Source organism: Leguminivora glycinivorella, chromosome 19, assembly GCF_023078275.1.
Source record: "Leguminivora glycinivorella isolate SPB_JAAS2020 chromosome 19, LegGlyc_1.1, whole genome shotgun sequence".
Lineage (NCBI taxonomy): Eukaryota > Metazoa > Arthropoda > Insecta > Lepidoptera > Tortricidae > Leguminivora > Leguminivora glycinivorella.
In genome coordinates this window covers 13,247,729-13,270,661 of record NC_062989.1, presented here as the reverse complement: position 1 = coordinate 13,270,661, position 22,933 = coordinate 13,247,729, and the positions used below count along the sequence as shown (strand labels likewise).

Genomic DNA, 22,933 nt, shown 5'->3' with positions numbered 1-22,933 from the left:
CCGATTTTCATGAAACATGGCTTGGCTAAGCATAAACACTCTCGACTAACTCAACTTTCAAACAAAAAAACTATATCTAAATAGGTTCATCCGTTCGGGAGCTACGATGCCACAGACAGACACACACACAGACAGACAGACAGACAAACAGACAGACTTATCGGGCTTTTTCTTACCACATGTAAAACAGCGTAAAAGGAACGAATCTATCAGACAATATTGTAAGAGAAACTATTTTGTTTGTTATTCAAATTCTTTGTTAAAAAGACGTATTCATAACACCTTTTCGGTTATTTAGAGACCACCAAATATTCATACGTATTTCTAAGTGAGTTAGAGCGACATAGAAGCAACAACAGCTGCCTAAATATAAACTTAAGTTTAATTATTTGTCCTAGTTTTCAGAATAATTTACTAAACACTTTCAGGGTCCTTGCGCCTGACTGTTACAATGTAAAATATTGTGTACTTGAATGCAAATAAAATCTATCTATCTATGTATAACCTAACCACAAAATTAAAATTTTGAAAAAACCCCCGACTGCGACATAGACGACATAGTAGACCGATTTTCATGAAACATGATGGCTAAGAACACTCCCGACTAACTCAGCTTTCAGACAAAAAGAACTAAATCTAAATTGGTGCCCCATCGGGAGCTACGATGCCACAGACACACACAGACAGACAAACAGACAGACAGACAGACAGACGGACGACGGACGACGAACGGACGGACGGACGGACGGACGGACGGACGGACGGACGGACGGACGGACGGACGGACGAACGGACGGACGGACGGACTAGAGATGGGTAGTGAGTAAATACTCAAGAGTAAATATCGAGTAAATACTCAGTATTTACTCAAAATACCCGTATTTACTCGTTTTTACTCAAATTGGTGGGTATAAACTATTTAGCGTGCTGAAATGGAAATACAAATTAGAAATATTGGTGTATTTTGTTATCGGCTACTAAGTTAAGTAATCAAATTTATATTAATTTTATTTTAAAGACGTGCTCTCCATACATGTAACTATTTTTCACAAAAATAAAATTCAGAAATTACCAGTGTGTTATACATCATCTGATAGGTCTTTAAAAATTAATTGAATGTTTCTAAAAAAGTTTTTTAATAATATGAACAGTTTTGGAATAAAACGATAATTAAGGCCGAAATAATGTTTATACCTTTATAACTTTCGAATTCGTTGTTCGAAAAATATCCAGAAACCGTGAAATTATTGTCCATATAAAACAAAACACAAAACTTGTACTTTAAACGTCATCAGCTGAGCCATTTTTGAGTTTTCTTTAGAAAACCCTTAATAAAAGGTCGTAAGTGCCACATTAACAATCACTTCCGAACGTCATGCCGTTATCTAGAACATCAATTTAATTTAAGTCTCATACTTTTACTGTAAATATCTGCTTTTTTAAAACAAAACTGCTAACTAAACATTATCACTATTTTTTTCTCACAATGATTACCTCTTTTTCGACAAACTAAGACTCCCATAAGCTTCTAATAATATAAATATCATTTAAACATGTCCACACAGTTAAAATAAACACGACTAATTACTTAAATCTCATTTTTTAAATTATTTTTAGGTAACAGTTTCTACTCACCCAAATGAGTAAATACGAGTATTTACTCGGTGCTTTGAGTAAATTACGGGTAAATACTCAGTATTTACTCACCCCTACCCATCTCTAGGACGGACAGACAGACAGACAGACACGTCAAACTTCTAACACCCCGTCGTTTTTGCGTCGGGGGTTAAAAATCTATCTACACGTGAAAGTGTCGGTATTCTAGTACCGAAATGAAGGCCGAATGAGCCTAATTTGCATGGAGGGAACATAAAGGTGCAACATATGAGTTTAATGAGTTAATAACATGTTTGTCGTCTATTGTTCTGCTAACTATGCTTTGTTTTAGAGGGGCCATCGATAAACGTGCAACAGTGAAAAAGGTTAATTTAGCTTTTATGGAGACAATAACAAAGAGAGTTGTATTAGGTTGATAATTAGTTCAAATGTGTTCATTACAGTTTTTACAGATATCGACGCGAAGGCTGAAAGCAAAAGTTGTGAATTACTTTGGTGACGATGATCGTAGAAGAACGTGATTGCGTGACGTCGCAATCTAGCGGCAGTTTCTAATGGGTCGGCAACGCGCTTGTGACACCCCTTGAGTTGCGGGCGTCCAATGGGTTACGGTGACCGCTTTCCATTAGGCGGACCGTATACCTGCTTGCCTCAAACGTGGTATAAATAAAAAATTGTGAAAGTTTAAAAAATATTAGGCACTATATTTTATGAACACGAAAATACCTCGACAAAGTTACATCAATTTACAATGAGCTGAATAACGTAAAACCTCCTCTTAAGTCCTCGCTATTAGGTAAGGTGCCCAGGAGGCTGACCGCATTGACCCGCTAGATAGCAATGCTGATCCACTGATCGAAATATTGACCAGCCCTCTGGTCACCAGAAGCATCTATGAGGCGCTTAGATAACTCCTCATAGAGGTGACGCGCACTAGGCCCCCACGGCCCCAGGGTTTCAACCCCAAATGCCGCAAATATGTATAGCTGCTGCCGAGGATGACATACTTGCGACGTTTGAGGTCTTCAGCCGAGGATGCAGCCGCACCAGCACCAACTGAGCTGAAAAATGTGTCCAAGCAATTTTGCAGCTCTAAATCTCTTGAATCTAAAATGCTTTTTTAATTTACCGAACCGATTTCTCTTAATACGAACTGCAACATGTTCAGAATTGAGAACCCATCTTCTTCAACTAGATATCTAAGGAAATATAGCAATAAAAAGTCGATTATCATCCTCCTTGCGTTATCCCGGCATTTGCCACGGCTCATGGGAGCCTGGGGTCCAACAACTAATCCCAAGATTTGGCGTAGGCACTAATTTTCGAAAGCGACTGCCATCTGACCTTCCAACCCGAAGGGTAACTAGACCTTTTTGGAATTAGTCCGGTTTCCTCACGATGTTTTTGTTCACCGAAAAGCGACAACCAATAAAAAGTCCATATCATACGCAATTAAAGTTAGATATCTTTACGAAGAAAGAGCCGCCGTGTATTGATTATAAAATTAACGTAAGCCGCATGGAGTAAGAAATTCAACTGGGTCACGGCACTGTACGAACGAGTCGAATAGTTAGGAATTATTTTTAGCTTAATGGAATAATGGTGCGATGGTAAGTTTCGTAAGTTTGATTTGTTTGTACGTGACTATTGGGAGGAAATATCTTTGATTTAAGTTCTATTTTTAGGTTAAGGTACAGCGGGGCCAATTTCGACTGAAGGGCAATTATTGTAACTGATCCATTTTTTCCATTATGATGTTGAGTTCTACATGTATCCACTGAACACGCCTACCATATATAACCGGTGGACACTCTATTTAATAATGCAAACATTGGAAAAAATGGACCAGTTACAACATTTGCCCCCCAGTCGAGATTTGCCCTGCTGTACTTACCTTATTGTTTAATTGCTGCAGTCTCTAGTTTAGGTACTTTCCTTTTTTGCGAAAATCGCTCCCGTTGGCCGTTATTTAGAAAAGTACCAATGCTCGACAGTGTCCCAGTAGATTCCACTTCCAATATTAAGTCATTGTCAATAGACAGAAGGGTGTCATGAATTGGGCATTAGCGTCTCAAGCATCGGTATCTGCTGTGCTGTTAATATATTACAGATGGTCCAAAGGGAAACATTCAAACACAATTCAATCATTTGTATATGGTTTGGACACATCCTACTTTTGACCCATGGAAGCGGAAGTGCCTTAATGCGTTTTCACATTATCCGATCCGATATCGGATGTAGAAACGATATCCCATCCATTACAGGCGCCATTTTGGATTTTTTCCATTGAAATCCTTCTGATATCCGATATCGGATCGGATAATGTGAAAACGGACTTTTAGACTATATATTTCTTTGGTGATAATATTTATTACAAAACCTGACGTGAATTATGCTTCTGGGTTTTTACCATATCCCAAGATATCCTTCAATCATAAAATCGCAAAAAATCCTCTGCTGACAAATTATGCAAAATCCACTGTGGGAATAAATTAGTGATAAAATTATCATAATAAGTAAAAACAATTAGACAGAACCAGCCCCACAATGGTGCGAACGGCGGATAGTAATCTTTTGGTCTAAAAACGTGGCAGCACTCGATTTAGGACGTTACATCATCTATTGTACGCTTGCAAATTGGACAATGACATAGTTAATAAATTTGCTTATCTGTCGGCTTTAAGTGATAATCGTTGACGCTATATCGCAATCGAAACGCAGTCTGACTCTGTCGCGCCACTACCCCTCTAGCACAACTTGCCTTGTCGCGCGCGAGTCCATACTTGAAGTCGCGCTTGATGGATGGAGTCGCGCGCGACAAGGCAAGTCGTGCTAAAGGGTCAGAAGCTGTGACAGAAGAGCGATACGGAGCTAGCTACAGCTTGGCAAAAAAACATTAGAAATGAAACTATTTTTTTTATCATAGCAACATATCATTATTCTCATAGAGAAGTGTCAAAATCTGTCAAAATAGTTGCCACATGCAAAACAGTTTACATAGACGTTAGCTGAACCCTGTCGTATTGACTTGACAAATTGACACCGTGCTTTATTTGCTATAGAAGTCAGTCTGTTTGAGTTTTACTGTGAAAGGGTTCTACTAAGGGCCCTGTAAAATATGATTTTAGGATTTGCTTTCCCTATTAAAAGTCACATTGTTTAGTATTTTAGCGGAAGTGAGTAAGATTGCTTGCACGCGATTTTTGAAACATGATGAAATCGAACGTGAGATAATGAGTTTAAAAGAAAATGCACTCAATACATTACTTAGTCGTAAAAAAGATGTCGTAAGTTATCTTCTCACACCTAAATAGTAATTGAATGATGATTTGAAAGTAATCCAGTTTGATGTTCTCGCTGAGATCGAAAAAAAAAAACAATTTGAGACCCTGTAGGTGGCTCAGCGGTAAGATACGTAAAACTAGTGCCTATGCCAAATCTTAGGATTAGTTGTCAAAACGGACCCCAGGCTCCCATGAGCCGCGGCAAATGCCGGGATAACGCAAGGAGTATGATGAGGTCCATCCATACTCTATTACGCATGTAGACGTACTAGGTCAGGGTTTCTCCAAGTGTGGGGCGTAGGCTTGTGTCGTTCACGAACTATGAACTGTTAGGAATAAAATCCCACCAATGACCGAAATGAACTGAATCTTTCCGTGCTCTGAGAATCGGTCTTTGCTCATTTAGTTCAGTATAGGATCGGCGAGCGCGAGCGGTTTGGATCGAGAACGAGCGTGTGACTGCGCCGACCGAGAGCGAAAGCTACAAAAAAACGTCAAGTTTTCATATTAAACTTCGGTTACTTACAACCTTTCGACCCGGAATGTTACTATCTGTGGACTATTCGTATCATTTTGACACTATTTTGGTCCCATTCGTTCTGATCTTTCCGACCGCAGTGGTCGCTGGTCTGGCTGAACTAAATGAGTAAAAGACCTAAAAGAGCGAACTAGTTCGTGGGAGCGATTGAACGAGATCGGAGCGCTCCGATCAACGAACGAAACGGCACAAGCCTAGTGGGGCGCGTCCCCCAGGGGGGACGTTTATTTTAGGCAACAGGGAGGCGTGTTTAAAAAAAAACTGGGAGCCTGGACTAGGTGAACACGCAATCTTCTCGCGATTTGGAGGGAACATTTTCTTTAAACATAAACGTGATAAAACCACTTTTGTGGAAAGTGCCACGGGCGAGCTATTAAGTTGTGCTATTCGAAATGCATTAAGATAGAAAGTTGACTTGGTTCGATGGCCAATTTCGAGATACATAACATGGCTGGCATAATCAAAACATTTGCATTGCCAATTTGCCATGATCTGATGAAAAATGCTCAGCTGCCCTTCATGCATTAATACTTAGCCTGATAAGGGCTTGCAAGTCGCATCGCATCTAACCAAGCCATAATGATTAAAAAACATAATGCCGTATAATGTATGTATTTTTTGCCTGCCAAATATTTAGGTGCCCGTAAATTTTACATCTTAAAAGCCATCTCTATTTTTATGGTAACAAAGAATACAAAGATGCAAAGGTAAAAATGCGGTGTCTGTATACCTATACTCTAATTTGGCGCCTTGGCTGCCAACAGTACCTATAATTAACTGTAGGTACAGTCAACCAATTGGAATTGTAAGAAATCTCTTACTGCTTGTCATTTTGACATGGTTGTGTTGTAGAGTGGCCTAGGGTTCCAAATGGTTGGCTATACATACCTACTACGTATCTACTCATATAATTATGAGCTATGTAAGCTATGTGAATGCGATTTTTATCACTTCCTTCAACAGCGTTTGTCGCTACTGACATATATAAACATTAAAAACAATTCCTAAGCTATCAATTATATTATAAATGAATTAAATTAACAGGTAGCTTTACAAACGATAATTGAGTAATTAATTTAATTTAGTTTATGTCTACTTATTATATATTTATTCGAGGAACCGTAACAAAGACATGAGGAACTGTTATAATCAGTGATCGGAACTATGGGAGCAAAACTTTAACAAAACCTTAGACCTGACGTAAATTAAAAAAAAAAAACAAGAGTATTATTTTCAGATCAGTGTAAAATTTGATTCTATACCTGAATCCAAGATTTACAATATTTTACTACAAGGATATTCATATTTTCAGGGCTGTAAGCACTCTATAATGTCCACTTAGCAAGTTTTGTTAAAGTTTTGCTCCCATAGTTCCGATCACTGGTTATAATCGATAAATGTATCTTTTTAAACAGCAATTCGGAGCCAATTACAAGAACGTACTAATAACTAAATATAATATAAAAGTAATTTATGTATGTAATAGGTATATTTATAAGCGAAATTTTATGTTACGTAAAGTTTAAATGTCGGACTAAAAGTTGATTTGCCCATATACGAATACCTACTGCACTAATGGTTATGAAGACAAAGTACCGGTATGCAAAACTTCCATCAGAAAAAACGCTATAAGTATGTAAGCGAAGTAGTTATGAAAAACCTCTAAGATATGTCTGAATATTTTTATCATTTCTTCATGGAACATCTAAAATGGTGTTTAGATTATTTCCAGAGCATCTTACATGAGTTTTGTTAATATACAGCGTGTGTATTCCATACGGGCGAATATCTTAATAACGATTAGTATCGGACCTCTGAGGAGCCTCACTACATGTTTTTTTTTTAATAGATGAGATGTTTTTTTTCATACATTATAATTCAGCACGCAATATATAGGTTTAAAGATCTTTATTTATCTCAAAAGAATACAGAACATATTCACTTACATGAGAATTGGTACTATTTTATCATGCAACTATAAAAATATTCGATGAGCGCACATTATATTCTTATTTACAAAATACACTTATTAGTATTTAATATTACCTATGCCCACATCAATTTGTTTGAAAAGGTAAAAAAAATACATACATTTTCCGTGACTTCACGTTATTGAGTCATCAACTCGGATAAGACATCTGACTCTCTATGCGTTTTCACATTATCCGAACCGATATCGGATGTCGGATAATGAGAAAAACTCACTTATCCATACTAATATTATAAATGGGAAAGTATGTGTGTCTGTTTGTTTGTCCGTCTTTCACGGCAAAACGGAGCGACGAGTTGACGTGATTTTTTGAAGGTATGGAGAGTGACATAAGCTACTTTTTGTCTCTTTCTAACGCCAGCGAAGCCGCAGGCAAAAGCTAGTACTGACATATTTGCCAGAACGTGACGGTTACTGTAGCCACGTAGATAAGTGATAAAATCGCAAGCATCATAAGCCTGCAGAAGTCAAATTTAATATTCCATGAAAAGCCGTTTAATTTAGAAACAAGCCGTAAAAATTCCTCCGAGCGAGTCGTGATTTGCGGAGTCCCCAAACGGCTTGAGACGCGCGTCACGACTTTCGTGTCCTCGCAATTCTCATGATCCGACTAAGTGGTAACATTTTTTTACAGCTGTTGAAGGATAAACTGTAATATCTTTTTCGTAGCTATTAAATAGACCGTGGTGAAATTTCATCTTTTGGACATCTTTTCATAAGACGAAGACATTATTCATTCCTGCCGTAACATTCGCAGATACAGGGAAGCTCATATTTTAAAAAGAAAAAAAAAACAAATCTTAACATATAAACTGAAATAGATACTATACACTAAAGAAAAAGCGTTACTACTTAAAAAAACAAATCAAAAAATATTTAATAAAATAATTTGATTTGTTCCCTACATCGAATTTTAACATATTATGAGTTTGGTACAAGTAGCTCCAAAATGTTTCATGGTCTGTTTTTGAACTTGACTTGCAGCTTGTCTAGATTTAGAAAGTAGGTAGGTAGTTTAGACATGATACTGGTACTGGTAGTACAACCAGCAACAAAAGTAAACAATGCTTCAAAAGTGATAGTTCTGGCCGCGAGTGTACAGATATGTATTTCAAAAAGTTTGTAAGATTCAGATACTTTTTGGTTTGTAGCTACTATTAATGTTAAGTGTACCTATCGAATGAGGAGGCACACTCAAAGGTTATGACAGATGGCGCCACCCTATTAGTCCATACGTGAGAGCGAGAAGATAATGTTTCTTCTCTCTCTCACAATATGAATGACAGTGATGCCTAGACACTTGCACAGGCGCCGCCTGGCGAGATAAAATGTCAGTGTGTGCCTCCTCATTGGGAACCAATAATTACTATATCCTTGTCCAGATATTTGCGGCATTTCAGACATAATTATTTATAAGCAGGCAATAACAATAGTGTTCGCCTGTTCGCGTTTGCGTGTGCAAATAAACCTTGCACTTAATTTAAAAAATATGAAACTCGTAACATGAACCACGTAAGTACGACGTACTTATAATAAATAAGTTAGACCACTTTTTAAGTCCGTTATAAGTTCAAATCCATAAGGCATTTGATATTGCAAATAAAATATTTCTATTTCTATTTCTATTGCTTTGCTTCTGATACAATAAGTTATGAGATGCACGTATAATAAATAGTTATTAGACTTACGAGTATTAGTAAGTGTATCGAACTCAAAGAACATAAAGCTATTTAAATTGAAAATCAGTTCTGATGTAGTAGATACATAAGCTAAAAGTTCTATTTCATTTATTTCACATTACCGTAATGTATAAAATGTGCCAAACCACATTTGTGACGTTATCTGGGTAAAGGGACCTTTTTTTGCAGAGATGTTAAAAAATAGGTAGTGCAATGTATTTAAATACAAAATATACAAACTTTTGTTTTTTACCTATTTCAAATAAAAATACAAAATAGTTTTACAAAAAGGTATTTGAAATACAAATGCAAAATAGGTATTATCAAAATACCTTTATTCAAATAAAATACTTTTTTGACATAAGGTAAAACTTTTATTTTAAAGATGTGTGTAGCACAGCCTTAACTCCCTACCCAGACGTGTAGACACACCCTCATACACACGTCTGTGAACGCCTTAACATTCATACACTCACCATTCATCACATTCACTCAACCAATCATTCACACACCTCGCGTGCGCCATATTATTTCAGTCCGAATCCGTTTGCCTTTGAAGAAAGATGTAAGGTAGCGACCTTACAACTACATGTAAGTGTCCTTCTCCTAGTTGTTTTGCGTAAATCACGGGACCCCTTTGACCATCCCCGGTTATACGTGGCGCCCAGCGTTTGGATTCGTGTTGCGAAATAATTATCGGGAATCGCGTATTACAAAATGCCACCCAAAAAAGATATGGCCGCCGCCGATTCAATTTTGGAATCCAGTTCGAAAACAAAAATTTTGCCTTCGACGTCAGAGTCAACATTTAATTTAACAATGCCGCAAGAATACCTAACAATATTGTTGCAACAAATGCAACAATCGCATAACGAATTATGCGAGAAGTTAGTGACGGCAACTCAAGCGACATCATCGCATCAACGCGACAGACACTTCGCCGGTTGCAAACTCAGCTTTAGCGGAGCTGAAGATTCGGTAGAAGACGCGTTAGAAGTTTTCCTGGACGGCATACAAACATACAAAGACTGTGCAAACATTTCTGATGAAAATGCACTACGCGGATTGTCATTTTTGTTCACCGGACTCGCTGCAACATGGTGGAATGGCGTACGTAAAAATGTCAAATCATGGGACGAAGCCATTACCGACTTGCAACACGCTTTCGGCAAACGAAAAGCCCCTTTCCTCATACTTCGAGAGATATTTCGCGAAGAACAAGGCGATGAGAAAACAGAGATTTTCATTTGCAAAATTCGTGCATTGATAGCTCAGCTGCCATATTCGCTCGAAGAACAATTTCAAATTGACATGGTCTATGGTTTATTAAACCGTCGGATACGGAAACTAGTACCCCGCGATGACATAAAGTCGTTCAACAATCTATTACGAAAAACTCGATCGGCCGAAGACTCACTAGCCGAAGTGAACGAGAAGAACGGAACGACCTCCGTGAACGCATCGAACGTCAACGCTGTCAATGTCCGAACTGTCAATCGAAATATTGGAAATAACGACCGGCTTTCTGAAAATAAAACAACGTTTGCTGATAATAAACAATTTAAACCGAAATCCAGTGCGCGACAAAACACTACCAGTGAAAATAAAGTGCAGAACAATACGAACCTTGACGCGAAATCCAAACAAAGTCGTTTTTGCAATTATTGTAAGTTATTCGGACATAATAAAGAAAATTGCAAATGGTTACTCGCGAAACGTTCTGACGCGCCAGTTTCTCCTTCGGACAACAGTGACAATACAAAAAGTGAAAAGTTTTCGTGTTACGGATGTGGATCACCCGGCGTGGTTCGCGCCAACTGCCCGCGATGCAAGCAAGATTCGGGAGCTGCAGGAAGCAGCACGAATGCCGCATTCTGCGCATTCTCAACCGAAGATCCAAGCGCTGTGACGGAGCCTACACCTGTCGATATGTGCGCGCGCGAGACACACACACACATTAACACACTTTCAGATACATCAACTGATGAACTTCTACGGGAACAAGTCGACAAACCGCGACCTATTCTTCCCATTACCGTCTGCGGACGTGAGGGTCGTGCCGTCGTCGACACAGGTGCAAAGAGGAGTGTTGCAGGTGAAACCTTGTACAAATTAATGAAGAACTGCGGTGAGTCATTTACCTCTTCCACTTTGAATATTAGATATGCCAAAGGGCATTCCGAAATAGAAGATATACTATCTGTAAACACTATTGTCACGTTAAAAGGTAAAGCCATACCTATGAATTTTATAATTTTCCCTGAAGCTACCAACAATGAAACTTTGTTAGGCATGGACTTCATTTTCAAATCAGGATTACAAACTGATTTTGATAACCATACCTGGAGCTTCAATGGTGAACCTGATATCCAGTATGAACTACAGTATGAACGCGAACCTGTAGCCATAGCTACATGTAAACCAACCGAGACATCTCAGGCACTTCGAGATAATGAAGGTACTTCACTCAATAATGAACAACGGGACAGATTGTCTTCACTCCTTACCCATCACCGGGATACATTCAATCTAGGGGAGAGCCAACCACTTATGCTGTCCATCATATTGAGTTGATTAACAAAAATGTAAAACCTATCTCTGTACCACCTTACAGATTACCAGAGCCTAAGAAGGAGGCCCTGCGAGTGGAACTTGAGAAGATGCTGAAGGATGATGTCATCGAGGAGTGTGAGTCTCCATGGTCCGCTCCCGTGGTTTTAGTACCCAAGCGTGATAATACTATCAGAGTCTGCATCGACTATAGGAAACTGAACCAAGTCACCAAGCCTGATAGATACCCACTTCCGAGAGTGGATGACATACTACATAGTACTGGTAAATTCAAATACATATCAACCTTAGACTTACGAGCCGGTTACTGGCAGGTACCAGTCGCAATGGAAGACCGTGATATAACCTCTTTTGTGACACCACTAGGAATGTACCGCTTTAAGCGTATGCCTATGGGATTAAGAAACTCTGGAGCTACATTCCAAAGACTGATGGATAGATTTCGGTCCAACCTTCCCAATGTAACAATACTGGCTTATCTTGATGACGTCCTGATCCTCTCAGATAGTTTTGAGAAGCACCTCCAAGACCTGGAAGCTGTTTTCCAGAGACTCAAACTATTCAAGCTGCGAGTGAACAGAGAAAAGAGTACATTTGCCTGCGAATCAGTGAAATACCTCGGACACATTTTGTCAGCAGAAGGGATTCAACCTGATATCGACAAAACTAAAGCCATCAGTGAGATGAAGGAGCCACAGAATGATAAACATCTGAAGACTTTCATCCAGACTTACTCCTGGTTCAGAAAATTTATACCAGACTTTGCGAAGATAGCAAGACCACTGACAATGTTACTTAAGAAGAACCAAAACTGGATCTGGGGAGAAGATCAAGCCAAAGCTTTCCAAGAGTTGAAGAAACGCCTGACATCCGCACCAATACTACGGCAAGTTGATTATACCTTACCTTTTACACTTAGAGTTGACGCGAGCGGATACGCCTTAGGAGCTGTGCTGCTCCAAGGAGAAGGCTATGACGAACGACCAGTGGAATATGCGAGCAGATTACTCACGAGCGCTGAACGGAATTATTCGACTACAGAACGCGAAGCTCTTGCAGCCATTTGGGCCCTTGACAAGTTCCGTGGGTACATCGAAGGCTCTGAAGTTACCCTTGCCACTGACCACCAACCATTAAGATGGATTTTAACTCTTAAGACACCTACAGGACGCCTTGCGCGATGGGCTCTGAAGATACAGGCCTATAACCTGAAAATCGAATATCAACCCGGAAATAAGAATGTTGTTGCCGACGCTTTGAGCAGACCAGTATGTGATGACACTACTAAGGATTCCTGTAATTTATGCAGTGTTATAGTAGATATACCACACATGTCACCTACCGACCTACGGAGCACACAAGCGGAAGACCCAGAAATTTGGAAGATTGCTAAAGATTTCGAAAACAACAACATAGAAGCTGCTACACACTGGACTGAAAAAGGTTATTATATGTCACAGGGAGTGTTGTATCACTTTAACCCTGACGTTGAGAGCGAAGATCCTCAACTTGTCATACCACAGTCCATGAGAAAGGAGATTTTGAAGGAATTACATGATGCTCCTACAGCCGGACATAACGGAGTTGAAAGAACATATCAGCGAGTGAGTCAAAGATATTATTTCCCTGGTATGAAGAGATATATAAGCGAATACATTAGAGACTGTAACGAATGTCAGCGCTACAAACCATCCAACTTGAAGCCTGCAGGGTTACTACAGACACCTGTACCAGCTCAGAGATTTGAGGTACTAGCAATAGACCTATTTGGACCTTTGCCTACTGGAAGTAAGGACGAACGATGGATTTTTATTATAGAGGATACTGCAACTAAATGGGTAGAACTCTTCCCATTAACTATAGCAACTGCAGAAGCTTGCGCCAAAACCCTGGTTGAAGAAATTTTCCTCAGATATGGTTTTCCCAGGAGAGTAATATCAGACAATGGTGTACAGTTTGTGTCACAAGTCATGCAGAAAGTCATGCACACCCTAGGAATAGAGCAGAACTTGATACCTCTATACCACCCAGAAGCGAATCCGGTCGAGAGGAAAAATAGGGATTTGAAAAGTCAACTGGCTATCATAGTTGAAGGGAACCACACTAACTGGCCTAGCGCACTACCTGCTGTACGCTTCGCCATGAATAGCGCCGTTACTCAGAGCACCGCGAAGTCGCCTGCTTACCTCGCCTTCGGGAGAGAGATGCGATCACCGGTAGAGAACAGACATGACCTGCGAGCTGTTATCCAGTCAGAGAACTTTATACCTCAGATAACACCCTACCTGTTGAAGCTCAGCGATGATCTCATCAAAGCTCAAGAACATAATCTACAACCAGGGCCGGATTAAGGGTAGAGCGAGTGGAGCGGCCGCTCTAGGCGCCGAATGGTAAGGGGGGCGCCAAAATCGTCATTACGTGGGCGCACACATAGCCTAAATTGGCGAGAGGAGCCGGGATCGAATTTTATTTAGCTGTTTAAAGTCTAGATTTGTGATTCTGATTATCTGAAAAGTTGCACCACAATGCCAAAATGTACAACATTCATATAAGGTGGGAGCTGTTGCTAGGGCGCCGTGAAAGATGATTCTAATAGCTCTTGACGAACCACATTGCTGCGACGCTGAGCGACAAAGTTACGTCGCTATCCAAATGACATGACCGACAATCCAAAGCGGAGTCCCTCTTAAAGCCAGAGGCGCAAAACGTCTCAGAGAGGCGCAATTTTGTATGAATCAAAGGAGCGTAAGCGTGACGATGAACGAACTTCTAATCACTAGGAAACCGAAGGGCACATGGCAAACCACCGATGCCCATTATGGCATCCCGACGCTGACTACCGAGTTACCGTGGCCTAATTAACTCTTAGTGTTATAAAAATTAAACCTATGACGAGATAAAAGGCCTAGAAGTCGGGAACGTAAGCATACTGAAGTCTAAATTCCCCAAAATATGCCAAAGGTCGAACAACATGAGAGCATAATTAACCTATTTAATTCCAAGCTCTGCAGTTTTGCAGTTGAAGTCTCGTAAAAATCTCGATATTTCAATGTCTGTCCAAGTTGGCCTTTGCCGCGATTTGCTTTTGTCTCCCATGTCTTGCCTTGGCCCTGAAATGAAGCTCAATTCCGACTGTTATCAGTTTCGTAGGAAAGCTTTAGCCTCGCGTAGGTACGTGTGCCTATGAAAGACAGGGGCTTATGTAGATCTCCCCATCAATAATAGAAAAAAATTTCGCGCTCGCTTCGCTCGCGTTAATATAATATTTTTATTAATTTAATGTTTGTGAGGTGTCAGACGGACAAAGCGAATCTATAACGATGGCGTTTTGGGTTCGGACCCCAAAAAAGTTTAAACAAAGGGGCGCCAAAACTGTATCTCGCTCTACCCTGATCGAGTGCGCGGGCCGGCGCTGTCTACAACAACAGGAACGCAGGAAGACTTACGCAGATCAAAAGCGTAGACCCCATGAAAACTATAACATAGGGGACAAGGTCCTTTTGAAAACACACGTCTTAAGTAACCAAACAAAGGGCATAACTAGCAAATTTGCGCCCCGACGTGACGGACCATACATTATTTCTAAGATAGTCAGCCCGACTACTTATATATTAGCAAACAATGGCGAAACTGTTGGTAAATATCATGTGTCAGACTTGACTACATACCATCAGAAGAGTGGTGATGAACCTGCAGAACCCATCATGCCACAAAGGAAGAGAGGTAGACCGCCCAAGCGAACACCTACTACCCCTACTACTACTCCACCTGCAGCTGGTGAGAAGAAGAGAGGCAGACCACGCAAGAAGCAACCTGTGTGTCGGCCCATGGGCGAGGACGTCCCCATGGCCCGAAGGGGGAGCCTGTAGCACAGCCTTAACTCCCTACCCAGACGTGTAGACACACCCTCATACACACGTCTGTGAACGCCTTAACATTCATACACTCACCATTCATCACATTCACTCAACCAATCATTCACACACCTCGCGTGCGCCATATTATTTCAGTCCGAATCCGTTTGCCTTTGAAGAAAGATGTAAGGTAGCGACCTTACAACTACATGTAAGTGTCCTTCTCCTAGTTGTTTTGCGTAAATCACGGGACCCCTTTGACCATCCCCGGTTATATGTGTTAAAACACAGAATCACCAGAGAGCCCAGAAACCTGGCTCTATAAAATTAACACGTTAAAAAGTTAAGCCAAACATTGACTGTCTCCATGTCTTTTACTTTAATATTATAAAAATCGAATGAAAGAGTTATATTGAAATATGTATGAAACATGAAAAAAAAATCCTAAAATAATAATAATATTAATTAAGCATATATTACAGCTGTACTAAATAGAAATACCTACAGTCATTATAGGTATACGAATTAATATGGATTTTCCCCGATTTTTCGATGTTCACGGTCAGGGTGCTTTGGGATCTTGCAACAAATCGCTTACTATTTATCGAACCTTATTTATTATAGGAACCACTATGTTGGCAGCACTGAAAATAAGTGTGTTTTTGTAAAAAAATCAATTAAGCGCTTCCGAACGTGTTGTCCCGGTTAGTACATAACTTAGACAGACAAAGAAAAAATAGAATACGCGCTCGGTACCATCTACCTTACGTCAAAAAGTGACAAAAAGCATTTTGTATTTTGAAGTGGTAGAAAATACAAAATACTTGTACTAAAAAGTATTTCAAATAAAATACAAAATAGTTTTCGATAAAAGTATTTAAAATACCAAATACAAAATAGGTATTTTGTATTTCTATTTTAAATGCTTTTATTTCAAATAGTTAACATCTCTGCTTTTTTGTCGATGGCGCTTACGTCCCGCGGCGTCGTATTTGTACACGAACATCGCGCATAACGCCGTAAGCGTCATCGACAATAAGGTCCCTTTGCCCAGATAATGTCACATTTTATGCATACATCAAACCGTTAAAGTTCCTAAAACGGAGTCGTAAAGGCAGTAATTACCCTACTTCCGAATGTTTACTAAATATTGCTCTAATGATAGCAAACGTTTCCGTAGAAGGCTCGACCTTTCACTCGCCGTTATGTAAAGGGCAATTGAGCACGAAATAGTTACCAAATGTTGACAAAATATTTAGGAAATTATAGTATTTACGTACCTACTACCGCCTATTATGATACCTATACTTCTGTGGTAAATATATGTACAACTTTTATGATGAGGAGTCTAGAAAAATATGCATCTATGTATTTGATCCCTTCGGTAGTAAACAATAAGCATACGGTCCGCTTGATGGTAAGCACTAATCAGTCTACGTTGCCTATGGAGGCTATGGACGCCTGCAACTCCAGATGTTTTACATATGGCGCGAAATTGACGACCCTAAAATTCCACTAAGTACACAAACAGTTTTAAAATTTCACTACACTAACAGTTTTAAAATGGCGAACTTAATGCAACATTAATCGTGTGCAATGTATACGGAATACGGACCTAAGTATCCTCAGGAACCAAAATGCATGGACATAATGAATGTAATCTATTCTATGTATCCAAAAAGTGTCCATGCAATTTTGTAACGCTGTGTACAGGCAATAGCGGTAAAGGTTCTGTGGGTAAAGGATTCCTAACTTAATGTTTTATGTATTAAAGGTGTAATACTAAACTACGTAAGAAACCGTTTAAGTCGAATAAATTGGAAGTATTACGTACGCAACTCAACGTATTATTATCGAATTGCTGAAAAACGTTGGATAATCCTTGTATGGAGCGTGTGTGTTTGTTTATTTTAATAATCAATGCAACAATGTTACACAACTGATATTTCCTATATAATTAAGGTGTAAAAAGTTTTGTAAACACATACAACTGGCTATTATAGCACTTGGTTAGTTATTGCTTAATGTCGTTTAGCCAATCATTATTAATTATTAGCGAACGTATAAGTATTGGATAACTTGATGAATTTCTAATCCCCTTCTTTCCCATAATATCAATCTTTGAAGAAAGAAACAAAGCTTAAGTTTTTTTCAATAGCTAAAAAATCTTTATTGAAAAACAAACAATATATAACAACTATAAATAAAATTAGAAATAAGAATAAATAAAATAACGAAATAAAATAAATTAACTTATAAATAAAAAACCTCACCCAAATCGCTGCCACTTGGCAGTGCGCCCAGAAGGCTGGCCGCATTGCCAGTATTGCCACGTTGGATGGCAATGCTTATGCGTTGAGCAAAATATTGGCCAGCCCTCTGGTCACCTGTGACGTCAATTAGGCGCGCCGCCGCAGCTCTTTGTATAGCTGACGCGCGCTTGGCCCCCATGGCCCCAGTGTTAAGTATTTGATGTGAGGCAGAAGATATCAATTCCATATCAATTTAGATTTACAGTAAATTTGCATAGTTTTGTTTGTTTATTTTTTTACAGATATTGCGTGATCATCAACAGTACCATTGGTTTAAAAATTTCTCTACTGCCTTCCATCCATACATGACCATTGTAAAAGCATAATTAATTCAGGATTAAAAATGTAATCAATACACGTAATATTCATCGCAAAAACCTAATTTATAAACTCAAAAAAATATCATCGTGCGAATCTGTTTATATCCCCATTTTACGTATAAAGGCGGAACGTGACGTTTTCGTGCGCCGGCGCCGCCTGCGCCTGAGGCGCAGGAATCCGCTTCCTATGCGTTTTACGCTTGGCTAGCTGTAACACGTTATTTGACGTTATACAACGAGACAACGCGCTGTCGATATTTTACCAATTTTGTAAATATTGTCTGAAAGAGCGTTGTTCCCAGACAAATCATTTTAGATGTGAGATATAAGAGTGAGTTTTCGTATGTTTAAAACACGCTTAGCTAATAGCTGCTATACGTTATACAACGAGGCAACGCGTTGGCGATGCCTACTTTGTAACTATTATCTGAAAAGTAGAATCTTACTTATAGAGAGAACAAGTTTTCGTAGAATGCGAGATGTGATGTGTCATGTAAGGGTACGTGCGTTATACGCTAACCGCTAACCCTAAGGGACCGGCCACATTTAAGAGACGCATGTCCTGAGGTGCGGAACGGACGTCCGCGTACATTCAGGCGGCGTGGCGGAGACGTTTGTTGCGTGTCCCGACACGCGACGCTTAAGTGGGAACGCTACCTAATAAGTAGCTCCTACGGCTCCTAGTCCTTTTTTCCGTACATCCTGAGATATAAGAAACCCGCTTCAGTTAAGTGCTTTGGGGTAAACGTAAACGTTTAGAGACATATTATTATTAATTCTGACGACCGGTCTGCCTCAGTCCGTAGTGACCCTGCCTGCTAAGCCGCGGTCCTGGGTTCGAATCCCGATAAGGGAATTTATTTGTGTGATGAGCACAGATATTTGTTCCCGAGTCATGGATGTTTTCTATGTTTATAAGTATGTATATCGTCGCTTAGCACCCATACTAGTAGTACAAGCTTTGCTTAGTTTGGGGCTAAGTAGATCTATGTAAGGTGTCCCCAATATTTATTTATTATTATTATTTTATTATTAACAGACGGGCTAAAGAGGGGAAAAAAAGTTAGATGAGATTAAGCTCATTTTATTAATGGAGTTTTGGTGTGTTGTTTCATCCGCCCAATTTTCATCCGTTCAATGTTCTTAAATAGTCAATTGATTAAGGACAAATATCAAATAATTTACTCATCGTCCAAACAATTTGCTTCCTTAGTGACGGGGTTGCCGGTGACCTGTGACTCAGGCCGTGAGTCAAACAGTCGCGAACTGCATTCAACTGATTATAAATTATGTTCGCAGAATTCGATTAAACCTCCACTAAATTTATGGACCTAGAGTGACATATTGCTCTTGGCTTTCTGTGACCACGAGAAAGTTAGAAGTTAGCACCACAGGGCCTAGCCCGAGATGACTAATATTACCTACCCAAACCTACATAGATAGATCGAAGACAGCAATAGAAATGTACCTAAGAATATTTTTTATATTGCACAGCTCAGTTATCATTTTGACAAAGGCCTGCAATGGTGTACCTAAAACTAAACAACGTAGGCTGTGGCCAACTATAATAGAACAAGAAAATAAACACTAATTGGAATTATACACAGATGAACATATACATGCAACAATCACGCCTGTATCCCGTAAAGGGGTAGACAGAGCATCGATGGCGTAAAGGGGTAGGCAGAGGCACTTTTACATATATTTATAACTAGCTTTTGCAAGCGACTTCGCTAGCGTTAGAAAGAGACAAAAAAGAGCCTATGTCACTCTCCATCCCAACCACAACTATCTCCACTTAAAAAATCACGTCAATTCGTCATTCCGTTTTGTCGTGAAATACGGACAAACAAACAGACACACACACTTTCCCATTTATAATATTAGTATGGATGTTTACTTACAAAAAACATGTAGATGAAGCCAAAACTAAAAGTTGGTCCTTCGAACCGGATCAATGTAATTGCAGACAATGCATTGGTCAAAAAAACTTGTGACAATAGTGCAATTGTTACTAAACCTGTACAGTGTACTAACGTAACGAGGTCCTTTAGTTTAATTGCCAATAATTATTCAGGAGCCGACATGTGAATAACAATAACCTTCAGCTTTTAGAAGTGCTCAGACGAAAAAACTTTGTCGATTATTTATTCAATATTCAGCTTTAGAATCAGTGCACTACGCTTCAGCTGCGCTGAACGCAGCAGGAAATGTATTAATTATTTTTTTATTATTTTATAACACGCGTGATTGGATAACAGACGAAAAATAACTCCTTTCACTGTTTTTATATTTCGTTCATTCAACTTTCTCTGAAAACAAGAAACTGTCGCAATGTTTCCAAAAAAAGTTCTCAATCTTAATTGACTTTAAATTAAAACAACGGAAACAATAAAACGACCGAAACGAACGGTCGAAAAGCTGAAAACCTTGAAAGTATAGTACCTACATTACATACATTTAAAAAGTTACAACTTACATTCATTTTTTCCACAGTCACTAAAATACTCCTTTTCACGAACTTCACTAAACAACAGAGTATTTTATAAAGTATTTCACTAGTATTTAGTTCCGGTGCCGGTACAAGTATCACTAGTATTCGGACGTGGAGCCACGGCGGCTGTGGATTCGCGACTGCTCGAAAAGGCAAACTTTCTCGCGAGCGATTCAGTTGCCCTGCCTGTCCTGCCACTTTCGACTTGATATGGCGATATATTATTGTTTTGATTGCTTTTTAACCGACTTCAAAAAAGGAGGAGGTTCTCAATTCGACTGAATGTTTTTTTTTTTTTTTTTATTATTTTTTTTTTGTATGTATGTTATTCGATATCTCCGAGAATCGTGGACCGATTTTCAAAATTTTTTTTTTGATCGAACCGGTATAACCCCGAGATGGTCCCATTGGCACCAAGTCAGGGTCTGATGATGGGATCCTGGAGAAATCGAGGGAACTCTTCAAATGTTATAGGCACATGTAATGTTTTTAGTCTATTTTTCAAAGGTACACCAGTATTTACGTCTGATGGTAATAATTTTATGTGGCTGAGCTGATGATGGAAGGTCAACTCCTCAATGGTTAGGAGTTAAAGGATAATTCTTTCACTACTGTACATGTATTCGGACTGATACATATAATATCACTAGGAACCACTAAAAATCAACAAATAAATAAACTTTTTAACAAAAAATAAAACCGCCTTCAAAAATAAGCGCGTTACAAAACACGGAGAAACTAAAAAGCCAAAAATAATAAACCTTTCAATTCAGATTTCTTATCGTATTGCAATAAGCTAAACATCCAAATTATAAACAAATCAATTATTTTTGGAGTCGGTACCAGCCTGTGTATGGTTGGGTGGGGCAAACAGGCAAGGCGACGAACAGGTCTGGTACCGACTACAAAAATAATTGATTTGTTTATAATTTGGATGTTTAGCTTATTGCAATACGATAAGAAATCTGAATTGAAAGGTTTATTATTTTTGGCTTTTTAGTTTCTCCGTGTTTTGTAACGCGCTTATTTTTGAAGGCGGTTTTATTTTTTGTTAAAAAGTTTTTAGCTGTAGATTTATTGTTACAAATGTATTGAAAGGCTTATAACATTTTTAGATACCTATAATGTGTGTGTAGCGCGAATATTTTTTGCGCTGAGTTCGACTTAATTCGTAAGGCGGACGTTGTATTTTCCTCCACCAAGCGCCAAGGACTAGTTATAGTTATTTGCACTAGTTTAAGCAATGGGGACTCTTACTAGGTAGGTATTCTTACTATCCATTGCCTACTCAAAGGCCGTAGCAGGATAAGGGAACAAAAAGTGCCCTTTATGATTAGGAGTTGTTTTTTTTTTCTATAGTTACTTACACTTAGTAGTACGATTGTGCAAAGTTTTGTTGAAAAATTCCCAGTGGTTCAGCTGGCAGAAAAAAAAAACCAAATTCATGAAATATGATTTTTCTCTAAAAGTATTTAACTCTATAATACAATCTTTTTTTCATTTTGGTTAACTAAATAGTACTTATAACCTGGAAGAAATTTGAGTCTCCAACTATAATATTTCTGCAAAAAGTACGTAAGTCAACATTTCAAAAAAAATTTTTTAGTTTCTGAAGGAGGGACCACTATAAATGATACTTCTAAAAAAGCCTTATTTAATGACCTGTCAGTCATATAAGTTTGACAGTTAAAATCGAAAAGCAACAGTGTCAAAATTAAAAAATAATGTTGGTTGGATTTTGTTACATTTTATTGTTATACCATTCTAACACCGCCAGATAACTTAAAAAGTTATTTCCTGATCGAATGTCTAAAAATAAAACTAATTTTCGACAATATTGGCTTCAAAAAGATATACAGGGTATATTTTTTGATAGCGAGTCAGTAAGGCCAGCTACCAAATCCCGTGCTGCTACGCGAAAACGGTCTAAGGAGACATTCCATCTATTTCAAATTGATGAAGATTGGCGTTTACAGATTTTGGAAATAACAAAGCCTGTACCTATGTTATTTCCAAAAGTCATTTTTCAAAAACTTTTTTTTGATGCCAAATGATCCCATACCTCTCAAGGATCAAGTTTGTATGAAACCAAAAAAAAAAAATCCGGCTAGAAAATCCACAAATCGAGAAAAACATATCCCATACAATTTATATGAAAATAATATTTTTTTATTTTTACATACGACTTACGTAATGTACTAAGAATATACAAATTGAAGAAAACTTTCCCCATACTTTTACTATGGAGAAAACGTGAAAATGTATTAAAGCATA

At 38.7% G+C, this 22,933-nt stretch overlaps 1 protein-coding gene across 1 annotated transcript in view; it reads right to left on the bottom strand.

Moving 5' to 3' along the window:
- LOC125236639 overlaps positions 1–20,817 on the bottom strand; it is a 67,328-nt gene extending 46,511 nt beyond the window's left edge. Inside the window, exon 1 of the mRNA XM_048143517.1 lies at positions 20,645–20,817. Within this exon, the coding sequence (XP_047999474.1) occupies positions 20,645–20,650 (6 nt within the window). The 5' untranslated portion in view covers positions 20,651–20,817. The remainder of the gene's footprint in view (positions 1–20,644) is intronic.
- Between the last annotated feature and the right edge of the window lie 2,116 nt (positions 20,818–22,933).